This window comes from Leptinotarsa decemlineata, unplaced genomic scaffold, assembly GCF_025532065.1.
Source record: "Leptinotarsa decemlineata unplaced genomic scaffold, Ldec_3_MD MMD2_tig00000157_RagTag_RagTag, whole genome shotgun sequence".
NCBI classification, from domain to species: Eukaryota; Metazoa; Arthropoda; class Insecta; order Coleoptera; family Chrysomelidae; genus Leptinotarsa; species Leptinotarsa decemlineata.
This window is the reverse complement of record NW_027412543.1, coordinates 2,566,970-2,583,846: the sequence shown is the minus strand read 5'-3', so window position 1 is coordinate 2,583,846 and position 16,877 is coordinate 2,566,970. Positions and strand designations below refer to the sequence as shown.

The 16,877-nt window shown below is 42.6% G+C and overlaps 1 protein-coding gene across 1 annotated transcript; it reads right to left on the bottom strand.

Annotated features, from left to right (window-relative positions):
• Window positions 1–15,583: 15,583 nt before the first annotated feature.
• Window positions 15,584–16,384, bottom strand: LOC141481360 (uncharacterized). The gene has a single exon (XM_074172753.1). It carries the CDS (start codon window positions 16,382–16,384, stop codon window positions 15,584–15,586), a length of 801 nt encoding a protein of 266 aa, XP_074028854.1.
• Between the last annotated feature and the right edge of the window lie 493 nt (window positions 16,385–16,877).

The window sequence follows — 16,877 nt, the reverse complement described above, 5'->3', positions numbered from 1 at the left end:
CTCAATACTAGTTTCAAATTAAGTCACTATTGCAAAATTATATTAGAAGTCTGTTTATGACGCATATTGGAGAACATTCTGTTGACATAATAAATAATAAGTACTGGAAGTTCTGTGAATGCGAGGTAGTAAATTAAAAGTTTTAGAAGTTTCAGAAATGTATCTATTTATTTTGAGTCTTTGCAACAGTCTCAATAACGTTTCATTTAAGTGTTATCATTAATGAGGTTGTAGTAACTAATTGCCACTTTTGACTAGCAAATAATAAATTAATTCAGAAACGTAGTCTTAGGTTACCCGTAATTCACATTACGCTTACAAACTGAAAAGTCTGATGTTTATTCAATTCAGCAAACAATCTTTGGAAATCTGAGTAAAAAAATCAATATATTATAGTAGTAACTAATTCCTCGGCCTCGACCATTTTACAAAATTCTCAACATCACGCTATTTTTTCGACTTTGAAAAGTTGGGAAATTTCGGGTCGTGAAGATAAAAAAAATAATAGTAGAAAACAATAAACATAATATAATTTGGGTTTTGTTTCCTTTCATTTGTATTGAATATTGTTATACATGGTGGATATGGTGGAATACCAACGACCTTGGTCCAAAATAGAATAATTTCCATTATTATTTTCATATTTACCAAAATTTATTTTTGTTTGTGCATAAGCATTCAGCCAATCTTTGGATAGCTAAGTAAGAAGATTATTATATTATAGTAGTAACTTAACCCTTGGCATTCATTTTTTCGAAAGTTGGGAAATTTTGCTGATGAGGTTGGGAAAATGTGGATTCCCTCCCCCCCTGGTATTTCTTTTCGCTACGGCCCTGGTGACATGTTATTTTTAACAGGATTAATGATGGCTTTCTGTGAAATTTGAAACCGAAGTGTTGGATGTAGTAATGAGCATTCATTATAATATATAGCATCAGAATTATATTGGTTTTCTTTATCGCAACTCCAGTCATTTGGAATAGGTGGATTGGTGATTGTCACACGATACTGATTTTCTACCCATTGAGTAACATCGCTATTGAGATATTCAACCAAAGGCTCCCTGTCTTGTTTTTTTTTTCGTCAGTCTGAAATTTTGGAGGTGTTACTTCCATCAAACTAAACATCTTTTGAACTAGGAGTAGATGAACAAGGCGGGAACGAGCGCAAAATCCCATTTTTTTTATGGAGCTGAACTTTTTGCAATTTTTGGTTCGAACAGGAGTGGGGGAAACGTGTGACGTCATCGACGCAGGATGGAACGAGCGATTCAAGCGTGGAACTCTGCCCCTCGGCCCCCTTGGTACTCCACCTAAAACCTATCAGCTCCCTTAGTACTCGGCCCCCTTGGGATTCCGCATCAGCGCTCAGGCCCCCTTGTCACGTGATTTTAATTAAAAAAAGTTTATAGTTATGAGATTCGCACCTGGATCCTCCGTGCCGTGAACATTGTCCTTAGCCTCTACACCAACGTAAGATATTGAAGTTAACTGCGAATGTTGGGTATTTATAGCGTTAGTTTCGTCGGGACCGAAATTAACTCATTCATTATACTTGACAGCATTTTCTTTTTATTTCCATTGAATGTAATCGTCATTATCATATTGAAGATAGGAAAATATACTTAGATTTGGAAAATAATTAAAATTTCATATAAAGATCTGTATGTGTGTGTAAGAGAGAAACGCGTGTGACGTAATCGATTCAAATATTTACGTGGCTTTGCGTATAGGATATTGAGAGATTCATTTGAATAATTTATCGTACAGAATTGTTTCATGTCCTGTTATCAGTAACCACACAAAGATAGGCGCTCGATTCATCGATACAAAAGTATATGAATACAACAAAAGTTATAGAACACACAGAGTCATCTATGAGTCACTAGCTGAACTATCTATTGGTTGAAGAAGGACACCGTGAACACTAGACTTATAAGACTGCATCTGTCAAATGTCAATACATGTCAGCATGGCAGGTTCGGCGTCGCCGGTTGTATAATAAATCGTTGTTTATGGGGCAATGTAGCGTTACCGGCTTTGAAATTATTCGTGAATGACTCGATGAAAATTGGAAGCGTGAAAGTTATATATTAGTAATGATGAATCCGATTTGAGAAAAAACATTACAGATTGATGAGGCTGTATCGTTTCAAAGTGCGATCTCTCAATGTTATAACAAACATGGCGTCGAAGTGTACAGGGTGCGTCAAAATACATCATTTGAGAAAAAACATAACAGTTCCACGAGGCTGTAAGTTTTCAACGTGCGATCCATCAATGTGTACAAGGTATCTCAAAATACATCATTGAAAAACAAATATGACGTCGAAGTGTACAGGGTGCGTCAAAATATAGGAAAAAAACATGTCGATTTGAAATATGATATTATTGTGTATACAGGGCGTTTTAAAATACATCATTGAAGAAAAAAACATGTCGATTCAACAGAATTCCAGCGTTCCAACATATCGAAAGTCTCGTATCTTTGTTAACCAAGTTAGCATCATCAGAAGAAGAAGGAAATGACACCAAGGGTGTCGAGGAGTTACTGTTTTGCGTGCGACCGTTTTCCGTGCGTTTTCGATCGTTTTTCGTGCATTTTTGATCGTTTTCGATCGTTATTCGTGCGTTTTCGACCGTTTTCCGTGCGTTTATTCGTTATCGTTTCATCGTTATCGTCGTAACGGTTCTTTCTGTTTCAATATTACAGTCATTTATCATTTAACGCGTTCCGCTAACCAAGTTAGCATCATCAGGAAATGACAAAAGTCCATGCTTTGTCATATGAAGATTCATTTCGCGAATTCTCAGACTCTTGAATGGAAACTTGTGGAACACTCAACCTAACTTCTGTTAAAGAATAGTGTCGGCCAGCTAATCACAATGGAGAAATCAAATATCGCTCGATTGATTGTGCTAGATGAAATTGAACTGGAGAATGTGGATCGAATAATAATAATAATAATGTTGATAAAACATTGAAACCTTGAAAGTGACGTAGTCACCGTGGGAGGTGATGGCGTGTGTGATAATTTGTGGAAATTAATGAGTAATTACAAGAAATAATAGCACAACTGTCAGAAGGGCTCTAAGTTGTATATTCGCTAATAATGATCGGATAGTCGCGTACAGCGCGTCAAATGAAAGGATAAGAAATGCAGAAGTCAACGACGAAGAGAAATCGAAGATGACGCAACATGTCATAAGGGTACTAAACCAAATATTTGTTAATGATAGTTGAATCTCAACGTGCAGTACATCAAATGGAAGGGAAAGGAATACAGAGTGTACCGACAGAGAAAAAACAAAGATGGTGTAACGAATATAATATCCACGCCCAATGTGAAATAGCATAGGAAAAATTGCAAATTCAACAAAAATCACTGAAAAAACTTGGAATTGAAAAATGTTGGGTTATGAACAACTATAAGTCTATTCCAATTGCAGAAGCTTGATGCAAAACGCACAATTTTTCGACAAAGGAAATGAAAAAACTATTGTATACTGAAACATATGATATATTTGGATTCCTCAGGGTGAGAAGGATTCGAATCCATCAAAAAACGACCACTTTCAGTTTCCACTTCCGGTCGTCCGATTCCGATGATTTTGACAGCATCCAAGGTGCATTTCAATTATTGCATATCATTAAAGAAAACAAACTCTTTGTAATTCTGCGTGGATAGGGAAAACATGTCAAATTTATTACTGAAAATTTTTCAGAAGTATAAAATCTATGAAATCAATGGCTTTATAATTGAGCAGCGATGAGATATTTTTTGTAACAGCACTCAAATGAAAAAACTCTACTAACTTTATATTTTTGTGGAATATTTTTGTACAAACTATACGGGGTGTCCCTGGACTTCCTCTTTTCCTCTCGGGAATGTATAGATGGGGTCAAAATATCACCTGTACTTTATATAACTTTTTTTCCTGAAAGTCTTCGTAACCAAGTTACGGGCCCTCGAAATTACAAAATGAAAAATGTTTTTCTTTGATAATTTTTCAAGTGAATATTCAAAATCATCCAAATTTTGGTAATTGACTAAACAAATGAATTCCGTCGATGAGCTTTCATGCAGGAGTCAGTTGTTTTGCTACAAAGTCAGGAACGGACTACCCCCGATGGTCCACACCCCAAAACTTTGAAATGACAGATATTTTTCAATATTTTTCAACAAAATAAGGTTACTTGGACAATTTTATGAATAAAAGTACTCGTGTGGAAAGTCGATCGGAGCAACGAGTCTTGATAAAAATGTAGTTCTACTCGACGACGTCAAACCCGCTAGTCCACCATTATTTGAAATGAATGATTATCAAAGCAGAAATAATAATGATAACGTTGATTCAACAACATTTATAACAGGAATAATACAAAGTATGCTAAAATGAAGTCGTAAACAAAAAGTACAGTACCTATATGGAAGTTTAAGTCACAATTGTGATAGCAGATATTTTTTCAAAAGAAATATCAAGTTCTGTAGATTCGTGGTGTTTTTAAAGTAACAAGCTACTCTACTATGAAATACCGAATTCATTCCATATTTTGTATGTACATAATACGTGTGGAATAATCACGTTTCGTGTTGATCAGTTATCTGAATCTCATGAAACTCAACATTCGAATATTTCAAATTCTTCTTCACAGCTAAACTGTTGAGGAGTTTCACTGATAATTATAATTTTATGGGAGAAATTCTTTAACACGAATCTAAATTTAGCTGAAAAAACGCACATCGGAAAAAATATTTACTATACTAATAAAAAGCAAAAAAATGAACTACAAAAACGGCTGCACATGATCAGGTGAAAAATATCCAGGGGATAATTATGTTCCATTTCTTTCACAGATGTTGACAAAAAAACCTTTTAGAAAGTTTTGATAAAAAATGAGAAACTGGAATGCGATTTTGTTTTGTTGAGTGGTGCGTTGTCATATGACTATCATTGTATTGTTAATATTCTATAGGATATTTTGAATTTTTTTGATATGGCCGAAGAGTTTATATTCAATGAATATGCAGATATGCATGTATTTTATGGACGAGCATTTTGTAATGCTGCAGAAGCTCGTCGTCTGTATTCCGAGCATTTTCCCAATCGAACGGTACCGTCAAGAGAAACATTCGAGCGTGTCGATCGCAGCTTGAGGGAGACAGGTATGTAATAATTGATAATTAATTTGCGCACGTTGTTTTATTTCGATATTATTGTAGGTACAGTTTTGCCAAAACGAGGTGGTGAGGGCGCTCCTAGGACTGTACGTACCGTTGTATTGGAGGAAAATATTTTGGAAGCCGTCGCTGATGATCCTTCAATGAGCATCAGAAATCTATCAGAACAGTTCCATACATCCAAGTCCACTATTCATAGAATAATTAGGGAACAACTGCTCCACCCATTTCACATCCAGAAGGTACATGCCATGACACCTCAAGATTTTCCAGCACGACTGGAATATGCCAATTGGTTCATGGATAGGCAAAGAGAGGATATGACTTTTATTAATCGAGTTTTATTCACTGATGAAGCAGGTTTCAGTAGAGATGGAGTTATCAACTCTCATAATCTCCATATATGGGCCGAAGAAAATCCCCATGGGATATTGCAAACCAAACACCAACGGAAATTCAACGTGAATGTTTGGGCTGGTATCATAGGAAACCATCTTATAGGACAATTCGTTCTACAGGACCGATTGAATGGAAAACGTTATTTGGAGTTCATTCAGAACGATTTGAATGGACTTTTGGAACATGTTCCATTGCAAACCCGAAGAGATATGTGGTTTATGCATGATGGCGCTCCTCCTCATTTTAGTTTAATTGTGCGTGACTATCTGAACCATATTTTCCACAATAGATGGATTGGTAGAGGTGGGCCATATTCATGGCCATCGCGGTCTCCGGATTTAAATCCATTGGATTTCTTTCTGTGGGGGCATCTAAAAAGCCTTGTTTACGCTACACCTATTCACACAAGAGATGCATTGTTGAATAGAATAACATTACATTGTGAAGCCATATGACCTGGAATGCTATTTCAAGTACAGAGAGGGTGTCTTCGCAGACTGAGGAAATGTATAGAGAGAGAAGGTGGTCATATCCAGCAGTTTCTGTAGCGGATTTTTCATTTCTGTTTGCTCTTGAGGCTCTTGAGTTTCGTTAGTTAAACGTGTTTGCATTATAAAAATTCGTTATGAACATTTTACCTATCATTTCCATTTTCCTTAAAAACTAATATTTTCGAATAATGGTAGACATCTCAGGATAAATGTTGTTGAATCAACGTTATCATTATTATTTCTGCTTTGATAATTATTCATTTCAAATAATGGTGGACGAGCGGGTTTGATGTCGTCGAGTGAAACTACATTTTTATCAAGACTCGTTGCTCCGATCGACTTTCCACACGAGTACTTTTATTCATAAAATTGTCCAAGTAACCTTGATTTGTTGAAAAATATTGAAAAATATCTGTCATTTCAAAGTTTTGGGGTGTGGACCATCGGGGGTAGTCCGTTCCTGACTTTGTAGCAAAACAACTGACTCCTGCATGAAAGCTCATGGAAGGAATTCATTTGTTTAGTCAATTACCAAAATTTGGATGATTTTGAATATTCACTTGAAAAGTTATCAAAGAAAAACATTTTTCATTTTGTAAGTTCGAGGGCCCGTTACTTGGTAACGAAGGATTTTAGGAAAAAAGTTATATGAAGTACTGGTGATATTTTGATCCCATCTATACATTCCCGAGAGGAAAAGAGGAAGTCCAGGGACACCCTGTATATATATATATATATATATATATATATATATATATATATATATATATATATACATATATTTCCCACTTGACATTGTCAGCCAAAAAACTTTCATCAACTGTATTGTATACGAGCACACGCACGTGCACGGGGATATTGGGGTTATCTCTGACCTTCATTGAAAGTTCTTTCACTATGGCCTCGGCATGTCTTGTTAGTCTAGACTGCTTTTCCCCTTTCCCTGTTGATTTATCCAGGTCCTCACCTCCATCATCCGCTTCCTGTGACCTATGAGCCCTCTCCTCGGTTTGAGTTTCCCTGCTGTGAGAGTTAGCCTGTCTGGTCTCGGTTTGCGTGTCTGCCTCCAAATACAGTTTCTCTACTGTTTCCATTTTGTTTCGTTCCAGCCATTCCTGGACTATTTTTCGCTGAAAAAGTTCTGTAGTTTTCTGCATCTTTTGGAAGATATCCTTAATCTTCCCGCATTTGATCTTTGTTGCATTTAATTGCCTCCATGATTGTAAATGCCTCCGGGCTCTCTTTTCTTTTGTATATCCCTTCGCCTTTATCAAAAGACGTATCTGCCGTTCTCCTCTTTCTTGAAGTTTCTGAGACCGAGAAACTTCTGCCCAGTTTTGATTACCTACCTGCGCTCAAAAGTACTACATTTTTATTTACGCCACCAGTATTAGCGGGCTGGTGGTCTCCCGTTTCTTTTATTTGTAAATTATTTTTATTTGTATTCATTTTTGTTCCCACGAGGTGGGTCGAAATTCAGTTCCGACGGGGCAGTGCGCCCTTACCCCGCTAAGGCTATCTACACCAGGAGATCGCCAACCTTCCGGTGGCTCCGTCCAAGACCATATAACGTCTGGTCATTCACCTCTCGGCACGGGTCGCATAACACCTTAGGTTACGGAATTTTGGAAGGGTTTACTCCCTGGGCGAGGACAGACTAGAAAATAATGATCCCTATCCCTCGAAATACTTCGCTGGCGTCAGGATCGGAAAAAAGAAGAGTTGACCAAAGAGGGTCGAAAAAACGAGACGGGTCCACCCAAGACAAGTTGAAGGAAGGTGGAGTCCGAGCTGGAGAAATCCCAGGGTCGCCATGCCTGCACACCAGATGTGTGACTCCAGGAGGATTTTTTATCGAGGATTCCCCCTCTAGATCCGTTGAGTTCTGTAAGAGACAGGTCCGCCACGAGTAGGCACTCAACGATCTTGCCGATGGAGAGGCTATTTGTTTCGCATCACGTCGACCTGGGAGGGAAAAGTATTGGTACTTTTCCCGGCGCCCTCATCTTTTTTATTCAGGCGGTGAGGCCGCCCGAGTCCCTAGGACCCAACCTAACCTAACCTAACCTAACCTAACCTAACCTAACCTAACTTAACCTAACCTAACCTAACCTAACCTAACCTAACCTAACCTAACCTAACCTAACCTAACCTAACCTTTTTTTTTTTGGAGGAGGAGGAGGAAATCCTTGCATAAGACGTTGTGCCGGATTCTTACCGACTAAAACCTCCCCCCTTTTGCCCTTTGAGCCATCCGGAACCGTCCTCTGCGGACATATCTTCGGAGTAGCTCGACAAGTATCTATTCATTCATTTCCCGTTCATCCCTTTCCTTCCGCGACATGATGTCTCTAATGAAACCATGAATGCCGTCCCATTTAGCGCGATCATCACACATTTTTCCCGTTATATTTCGGGTCGTTAGCCTCACTCCCAGGTGGGATTCTATTGTCTGCCTCTCTCGGGTCCATCTATAGCACTCCAGGACCGTGTGTTCCGGAGTATCACGGGCCCCGCAGTACACGCAGTTGTTATTTGCGGTTTTTCCTATGCGAAATGTGTATGTTTTAAAGGACCCGTGACCTGTTAGGAACTGCGTTAGGAAGTAATCCAGTCTCCTGAACCTACAAGATACCCAGGGTTCGATACGCGGGATGAGGTGCTTAGTCCATTGTGCCGTTTCTATATGTTGCTCCCATCTGGCCTGCCACCTCGCGATCGTAGCTCGCCTCTCTTCGGTCTTATCTCTTTCATTTGTGTTATTATAAGTTGCGGCTCTTTCCTCTATCAGTAGATCCAGCGGGATGACCCCGGTGATCACGTATAACCCCTCCGTGGCTGCTGTTCGGTGAGCACTAGCTATACGCAAGAGCATCTTTCTCTGAAGCCTAGTCACCATCTCCCGGTATAGATTAATACGCATTGCGCCATGCCAGATAGGAGCTCCATACGTGATTATGGACTGAACTACTCCATTTAAAATCATTCTGCGTTGGCTGCCCATTCCTCCCATATTTGGCATCAACTTCATTAGAGCCGTTGATAACATTTCGGCTTTCCGAACCGCTTCTCTAACGTGTGGTCCAAAATAGCATTTGTCGTCGAACCATATTCCCAGGTATTTTAATTTCCTTGCCGGTGTTATAATCCTTCCGATGATTTCGAAGGAGATGCCTTCGCGATTCCTGGGACCCTTTAAAATGATCGCCTCCGTCTTCTCAGGGGCCAATTCTAGGTGCCTTTGGGTTATCCATTTAACCATCTTCCTTGCCGCTTCGTTTGCATTATTCATGAGCACTTGGGTGATTGGGCCTTCACGACTAACACCAGATCGTCCGCGTAAGCGGCGGTGTAACACCCTGCAGGCAATTGTAAATGAAGCACCCCATCATACAGGACATTCCACAAGCACGGTCCAAGGACCGACCCCTGGGGGACTCCCTGCGTCATATTCAACTGTTTCTTTCCTATGAAGACTTTCCTGTCTGTGAAGTAGCTTTTAACGACTTTCACCAAGTACCCACTTATCCCTTCGGGATAAGTATTACTTTCGCCCGTTTCCAAGGTACTGGAAAGCTCTGCCCTCTTAACAGATCATTAAAAACATTAGTTAACCTCTCAGGAATTTATTCCAGCGCAGTTCTTATCGCCTCCACACTGATGCCATCTGGTCCCGGAGATTTACCAGTGTTTAGCTTGCCCGCAGCCAGTCGGACCTCGTCCTCCGTGAACACAAGTTCTGCCCTAAGGGGCGTAGCCTCGCTTCTTTCCCATGGGTCGTTTCTTGTTGGGAATAATTCTCCACGATCTTCCACTTTTCCTCCGCTCTGATTTCGAAGGAGATCTGTGGGTAATTCAAGTGCCGCACGACAATTTTATACCCCTGCCCAAATGGATCGTTGTCCAGCTCATTACAGAGCTCGTTCCACTTTTCTCTTTTGGCCTTTTTAATTGCCTTTCCATAACGAGATTTGGCGATCTTATATGCTACTTCCTGATCTTCGTTCTCAGCACCTCTTGTCCTTGCCCTGGTGACCTCCCTTCTACGGGAGTTGCATGCCCTGCGTAACGTATCGATCTCCGAAGACCACCAGTACGGTTGTTCTCGTCTTCAGTCTCTATGACTTCTTCCAGAGGCCAAGTTCTGCGCATCGCTTAACTTTCCACGAAGGGTGAAATCCCGCATCTACTAACGGACACTGACACTCTCTAGTGATATCACCCTAACGTTGGACCAGTTAAACTTTTTTTTTCCACCCGCGACCTATATCTTCCCCAAAGAAATCTACCCGCAACCTCAAATTCCACCTTCCGGAAGTGATCCTTTACCCTGACGTTTTTCCGTCAGTGCCTACCAAAACAACAAGACTAAAAATGAATATATTTACACTTTACAAGAATGTAATCAGCGACCAATCACAAAACCTGTTTTCTAAAACAATTCCAAATCATGCCATTTAGCCTATGATTCGATTCCTATTTATAGTATACTAAACAACCTCTTCTTACGACCAATTTCCTATCAAGAAACAACTAATTGAATATGTATTTCATCACATATGAAATAAAAAATCACTCCAACAAGAGTTAGTCCGGACCTTAATTTCGAGACTACAGCGCAGTTCTGCCAGCTGATAATATTGCAATTAAAGGTACGTTCTACAAACAACACTTCTAGACGGTATCGTTTCGCGAATACCGTTCCAAAAATGACTTTGTTGAAATCACATACTAGACCAATACAAAGGATTGGCGTGTCCTGTTATGCTAGAGACAATAAATAGCATTTCGAGATTATAACCAGAAATATTTGGAGTTACGAATTTTGTAACCGTAACACTATCACTGCATCCCGCCCATCCGTCCTATAGTCTCTCATCAGGTCATCTATGAAACGCTCATATTTGCCTTGCTGTAAATTAGGGGACACAACAATTGTACAAGACCCAGGTAGGGAATACTAATTTTATATAACCATCTCTCCTTTTATGATTTACAATACCTATGTTTTTCGTCCTACAGAAAACCGCGACATCAATTCTGTTGTCCGTTAACAGGCCTTGCCTCTCAGCCAAGGCCTTATTAGGCTCCTGCACAATAACGATGTCTGCGTTCAATCTGTCCGTAGCCGCAAAGGCTACGTCGTGTGCAGCTCTCGCTCTGCCAACGTTAATCTGCAATATTAACATTGCTGAGCGTTTCCCTCCCACCACCTTGCTTCCTTTCCCTGATCTTTTTTTCTTTCGCGTCGATGAGGTTTCTGTACACTAGACAGCTCATCTGATCCGCTCTATGTCCCTCCTTACCGCAACTTGCGCATCGCCTATCCTTCAGGCACACCTTGGCAATGTGTCCCTCTTCGGTGCAGTTAAGGCAGCACTTCGACTTATCCGGGCCTGTACATCCCTCTTTCCTGTGACCAAAGCCCAGGCATCGGTAGCACCTTAAAATGTTTATTATTTCCCTGATACGACATGGGACCCAGCCTATCCTAATTGTTTCGACCCTATTTAATTCACGGGCGATCCACCTGTCCACGAAAATTATAGCGTTCTGGTTCCCGTATTGGTTAGCCCTCATCGAGAGGACTTTTATTTAATCCTCTTCCATGTCCCCGATCTCCCTGCATATTGCTTCCTTGACATGTTTGGCCTCCATGTCAGCCTCTATCCCCGTAATATGTAGGATTTTTTCTGATCTGGTGAGCTCCACCTTGCTTGTAGGGTTCTGTTTTCTTATGGCTTCTTTCATGACCTGGGTCTTATCCTTACCACCTTTAAGTTCCAAAAGAATGTCTCCCTTAGCCGTTTTCCTAACATTGCTAATTTCTACCCCCATTGCTGACACATCCATTGTGCTCCGCATTTCCCTCAGAGCGTCCGCGTAGTTCCTCTCCTCCATTTTAATTACAATCTTCTCTGTGGTTTTCCTCGGTGCCTGCCTCCTCCTTTTGTGCTCCACATTTTCTTTTTTCTTACAGACGACCATGATCTTCGCCGTTGTGCTATGGAAGACACTTTCTACGCACTTCCTTAGGTACCCATCATTCATATGCTCCACCATTGCAACCGTGTAGATATGGTTTGCGTCCGCCGGGGGCATGAATTCCTCCTTAAAGGCCCTCAGGCTCCTATATATGTGTTCAACCTCCTCGGGCCCTCCGGTCTCTCCCGTGGTCACTGGTATCGCATATATCGTGTTCGCTATGCTCTCTCTAAGCCCTCTGCTGGTGACTACCTTCGTGCTGTGCCTGATGAACTCCACTTTCATCAGATCTTCGGCAAGTAACCTCGCAAGATCGGGAAATCTATACCGCGCTTGCTCCAAGATCACCCCTTCCCGGTTTCCCTTTGGGTCCAGTAATATGACCAGGTCTTGCTTCCCTTTCCTGAGATCCCTCAGGTCATGGCTTATTCCTGTGCAAGACTTCCCTCAGCCCATCCCAGCCTCCGTGGCCTTCGATGCCTTCTAAATGGAGTTTAATCTTCTCCTCCATGCTCTCGGCAATTTCCTCATACTCCCTGTCTATACCATCCCCATCGACTTGAGTGGAGATTGTCGCTGTCAGGGTTCTCCAATTCGTTCTAGGCTCGCTTTCCCTCTCCGTGTCTGATTTATCCGCCTCCTTTCTGCTCCTTTTCCTTTTATCGCTATCCTGGAGATATTGTTTCTCTGCCTTGGTGGCGGCTCTGTTCAGATCTCTACTAATTGCCTTAATCCCCTTCTGAGTGTTTGGGAATTCCTTTACCAGTTTCCCAAGTTTCCTTATTTCCCGTATTAAATGGAGAATGGTATTGTCCTCTGCTATTCCATTTCCTTCGTTTTCCTCCGGTGGCGTAGGAAATCTTTTTCGTTTCTGGCTATCGGTTTCTTCGAACTGAAGGAAACTCTTGAAGAAGAAGGAGGGCCCCTCCTCCTCCGAGTCACTTATTTGAGCGATTTTATTTCCTGCGCTTTCCTCCTCCTGTTGCTTCATCTGAGTGGTGAAGACATTATTTTCATCCTTGTCTTGAGGTGCGCTTGAGCTCTGTTCGATCATTTTCTCCCTCCTAATTGTAGGTGATGCTGCCAGGCGGCTCTTTTTGCCAAATACCTCCTTTTCTGACTCTTCTTCATTTATAGAATTATTTGCTTCCATATTTGTTCCCACGAGTAGCTAGGGAATAGGTTGTCCACCCCCGCAGAGCCCCGCATGCGAGGGCAAGGCTAGTACTGCAGGGTGTCGCCATCTCCCTGCAGGCTCCGTTCAAGACCCATTGTCGCAGGGCCATTCATCCATCGGCACGGATCGCTTTACATCTTGGATTTCGGATTTTTCTCAGGTTTACTCCTGTTGTGTCCCTCTTAGTCTGACCACTCCATGGTAGCCTGTCCAGCTTGGGAGTCCCTTCTGGCAGCGAGGCTGCCGCTGGCGTAGCCTCCCATCTCATCATGGTTCGCAAGCCCTCCCACCACGACAAGGTGAGGACACTTCGAGAGGGAACCTAACCTAACTTAACCTAACCTAAACTAACCTTTTTTTTCTGTAGGGTGGAAACTGCTTAGGACTAGGTCCTTGGCCTATAGTAGTCTATCAGACCTAGTACTGTCGGGCGCTACTCCGACAAAAACCACCCCTGGCCCTATCCCATCCCTGGAACCATCCGGAAGGACATACTCAGAGTTGGGCGGCAAAAATTCTTATACTTCATAGATAATTAGAGACCGTGTTCCGCCTGAATTCTTCTCTCTTCTCTTTGATGTTCTCTCTCTTCTACCTCTTTTTGTTTCATTATTCTTTCGATGAACGTGCCAGCCGTTTTCCAACCCTCTCTAGAATTTAACATTTCTCTTACCATGGTATCAATGGCCGCTACTCTTCTCTGAGCCATCTGTCACATGCTATGATAGTATGCTCCACGTCGTCAAACCTCCCACAGTAAATACATAAGTCATCCTCGCTCTTGCCTATTTTCTTCGTATATTGCCTGAAAGAACCGTGCCCTGTAAAAAACTGTGTAATAAAGTAATTTACCTGTCTATGTCTGCAGGCCAGCCAAGACTGGACATCCGGTATTACCCTTCTCGTCCATAGGGCATTTATTGTATTTGTGTCCCACCTATCCTGCCACTCCTGAACCGTTCTCCGCCTCTCGGCGTCTTTGTGTTTTTTTTTGGACATCCGGTATCTCGTTCAAGCGAGACCTTTCCCTGACCATGAGGTCCATAGGGGGTATCCCAGCTATCACGCAAGCCGCCTCCGCTGACACTGTTCTGTACGCGACAATCACTCTGACGATCATTTTTCTCTGCGTGGCGTTTACCATTCTCTTGTATTTTTCCACCTCCATCACTCTTTTCCAGACCGGTGCCGCGTATAGCATCACGGATTGTACCACGCCGTACAGCAACCTTCTTTTGCCGGTAGTGGGACCCCTCATGTTGGGCAGTAGCCTAGACAGGGCGGCTACTTGCCTATCCGCCTTCTCGCAGGTCTTGCGGATATGCTCATTAAAGATCTTCTTGTCGTCCAGCCAGACTCCAAGGTACTTTACGAACTTTTTAGGTGTTATCCTCACTCCCTGTAAGACAAAAAAGATGTTGTCCCTCTTTCTCGGGCCTTTTATTATGATGGCCTCAGTTTTCTGAGGCGCGATTTCAAGGCCATTTGCACTCATCCATTCCCCTATTAGTGCGAGCGCGGTGTTCGCCCTATTCATAAGGAGGCTTGGCTTCTCTGCCCCCACAACCAATGCTCGGTCATCAGCAAATGCTGCTGTCGAGCATCCCTCCGGAAGGTCCTGTCTCAGCACTCCATCGTAGACTACGTTCCACAGTGTTGGCCCCAGTATGGAACCCTGCGGGACACCCTGTGTCATATCTTGCTGGTGCCTGCCACACACCAGCGTTCTTCCTGAGAGATACTCGGACATAATATATGTTAGATAATTACTGATTCCAAGTTCCTGTAATTTTTGTAGAATTTTTCCCCATTTCGCGGTGTTGAAGGCATTTTTCACGTCTATGAGGATGATCGCCCCCCACGCTGCCCCTCTCTCGTAAGCTCTTTCCAGTACGAACTGGACTGCCTGGATTGTGCTTTTCTTCGGTCTAAAACCAAATTGGGTGTCCGAAATTCCATGTTTGTCTCTAAGCTCCGCTTCTAGTCTTGCCTTCAGCAACTGCTCATACAGTTTGGCCGGAATGTCTATAAGACTGATAGGCCTGACCTTAGCATTATTCTTATTCCCTCCGCCCTTGGGTATCAGAATGACCTTAGCCTTCTTCCATTCCTGTGGGAAGGCCCCCCCCCCGCCAACAGCGCATTTAGGATATTCAAAAGGATGTCCGGGCTTGTATCTGCCGCTAACTTTATCGCCTCCGGAAGGATGCCGTCCGGGCCTGGTGCCTTTCTGTTTTTTAATCTCCCCGCCGCCGCATGGAGTTCTTCGGTACTGAACAATGGTGGATCCTCGTTTGGTCTGGTGCATGATGGAATCTAGCTGTCGTCAGTTGGAAACAGCTCCCTGATTCATTCTACCTTTATTGTGTGATGTAAGTCATACGGGGTCCTAAGATGTCTCATCGACCCAGTGACTATTTGGTATCCCCTCCCCCAGGGGTCTTCTTCCAACCCACTACACAGCTCCTCCCATTTCCTCCTTTGTGCTCTCCTAATTGCTCTCTTTAAATTCTTCCTGCCGCTTTTATAACTAGCCTCTAGACCTTCGATTGTGGTTTGAACCATGTCTCTACCTCTTGCTCTTGTGAGGGACCTCCTGTGATTATTGCAGATTATTCTAAGCTGCTCGATCTCCTCGTTCCACCATTCTGGCTGCAGCCTGTTGTGACCAACCTGTATCCCCACCGTACTCAGATTTTGTGCCTCTCTAATTACCTTGACCATTCTCTTTATGTCATTCACACCCCTAGCGGCTATCCGAAAGGCATCTCTAAATACATCTGCCTGCGGGCGAGGCCTTTCCACCCATTTTTTCTTCGGTGTCACATTTCCTTTGTTGATGTCATAAAATATATGTCTGTGTATGCTAAGGCTTTCCCCTGTGGATACCCTCCACGAATGCACCAATCTGCTAGTCTTCTGTGTGGCAAAGGTTACATCTATGTACGATGCCGTTGCTCCCCTAGTGAAGGTCGGGGTACTCCCCTCGTTAAGGACAACAATGTCCAGAGCTTGCAACGCTTCGTCCATGTATGTGCCTCTGGCATCTGTAATTGGAGAATTCCAGGAAGGCGATTTGGCATTGAAATCTCCCGCCACTATTGCTTCGTTCTTTGAGTCCGCCACGTGATCCAGAATAAGGTGAAGCATTTCTTTGTATACTTCCAGCGAGATATTGGGGGATTTATAGCAACTATATAATGACCAATCTTCAAACTTGATGCAAACAAAGCCCTGCCCCTTCATGTGTGTTACCACGCCGCAGCCCGGGTTCGCGCAGAATACCGCACAGGTATTTGTCGAGTCGAGTATCCACCGTGGATTGTTGGATGTCATCCGGATGTTCGGCTCTTGCCCCCCTTCTGTCCACGTTAATTTGTAAAATTTTTAGTGGCATTAGTGGATGTTAGGAGACTCCTCCGCCGTCCCTTCCTGCATTGATCTAGGTTCCTGGTCTTCTATTAAACCTAAAAGTACAGAGTGGTTTTCGTTCAGTGATTCTGCTTCTAGTCTATCAGGGTCTTCGAGGACTGGTGTATTTTCCCTGGATCTGCTCCCGTCAGTCTCCAGAGAGAAGACTTCTTCCTCCGTGTTTGGAGACTCCTCACCTTCTTCATTCTGCTGCCTACTATTTTTTTTGAAG

Bases quoted from the DNA above. Each gene is read 5' to 3' on its own strand.
- LOC141481360 (XM_074172753.1), bottom strand. From the start codon at position 16,384: ATGCTTCACCTTATTCTGGATCACGTGGCGGACTCAAAGAACGAAGCA.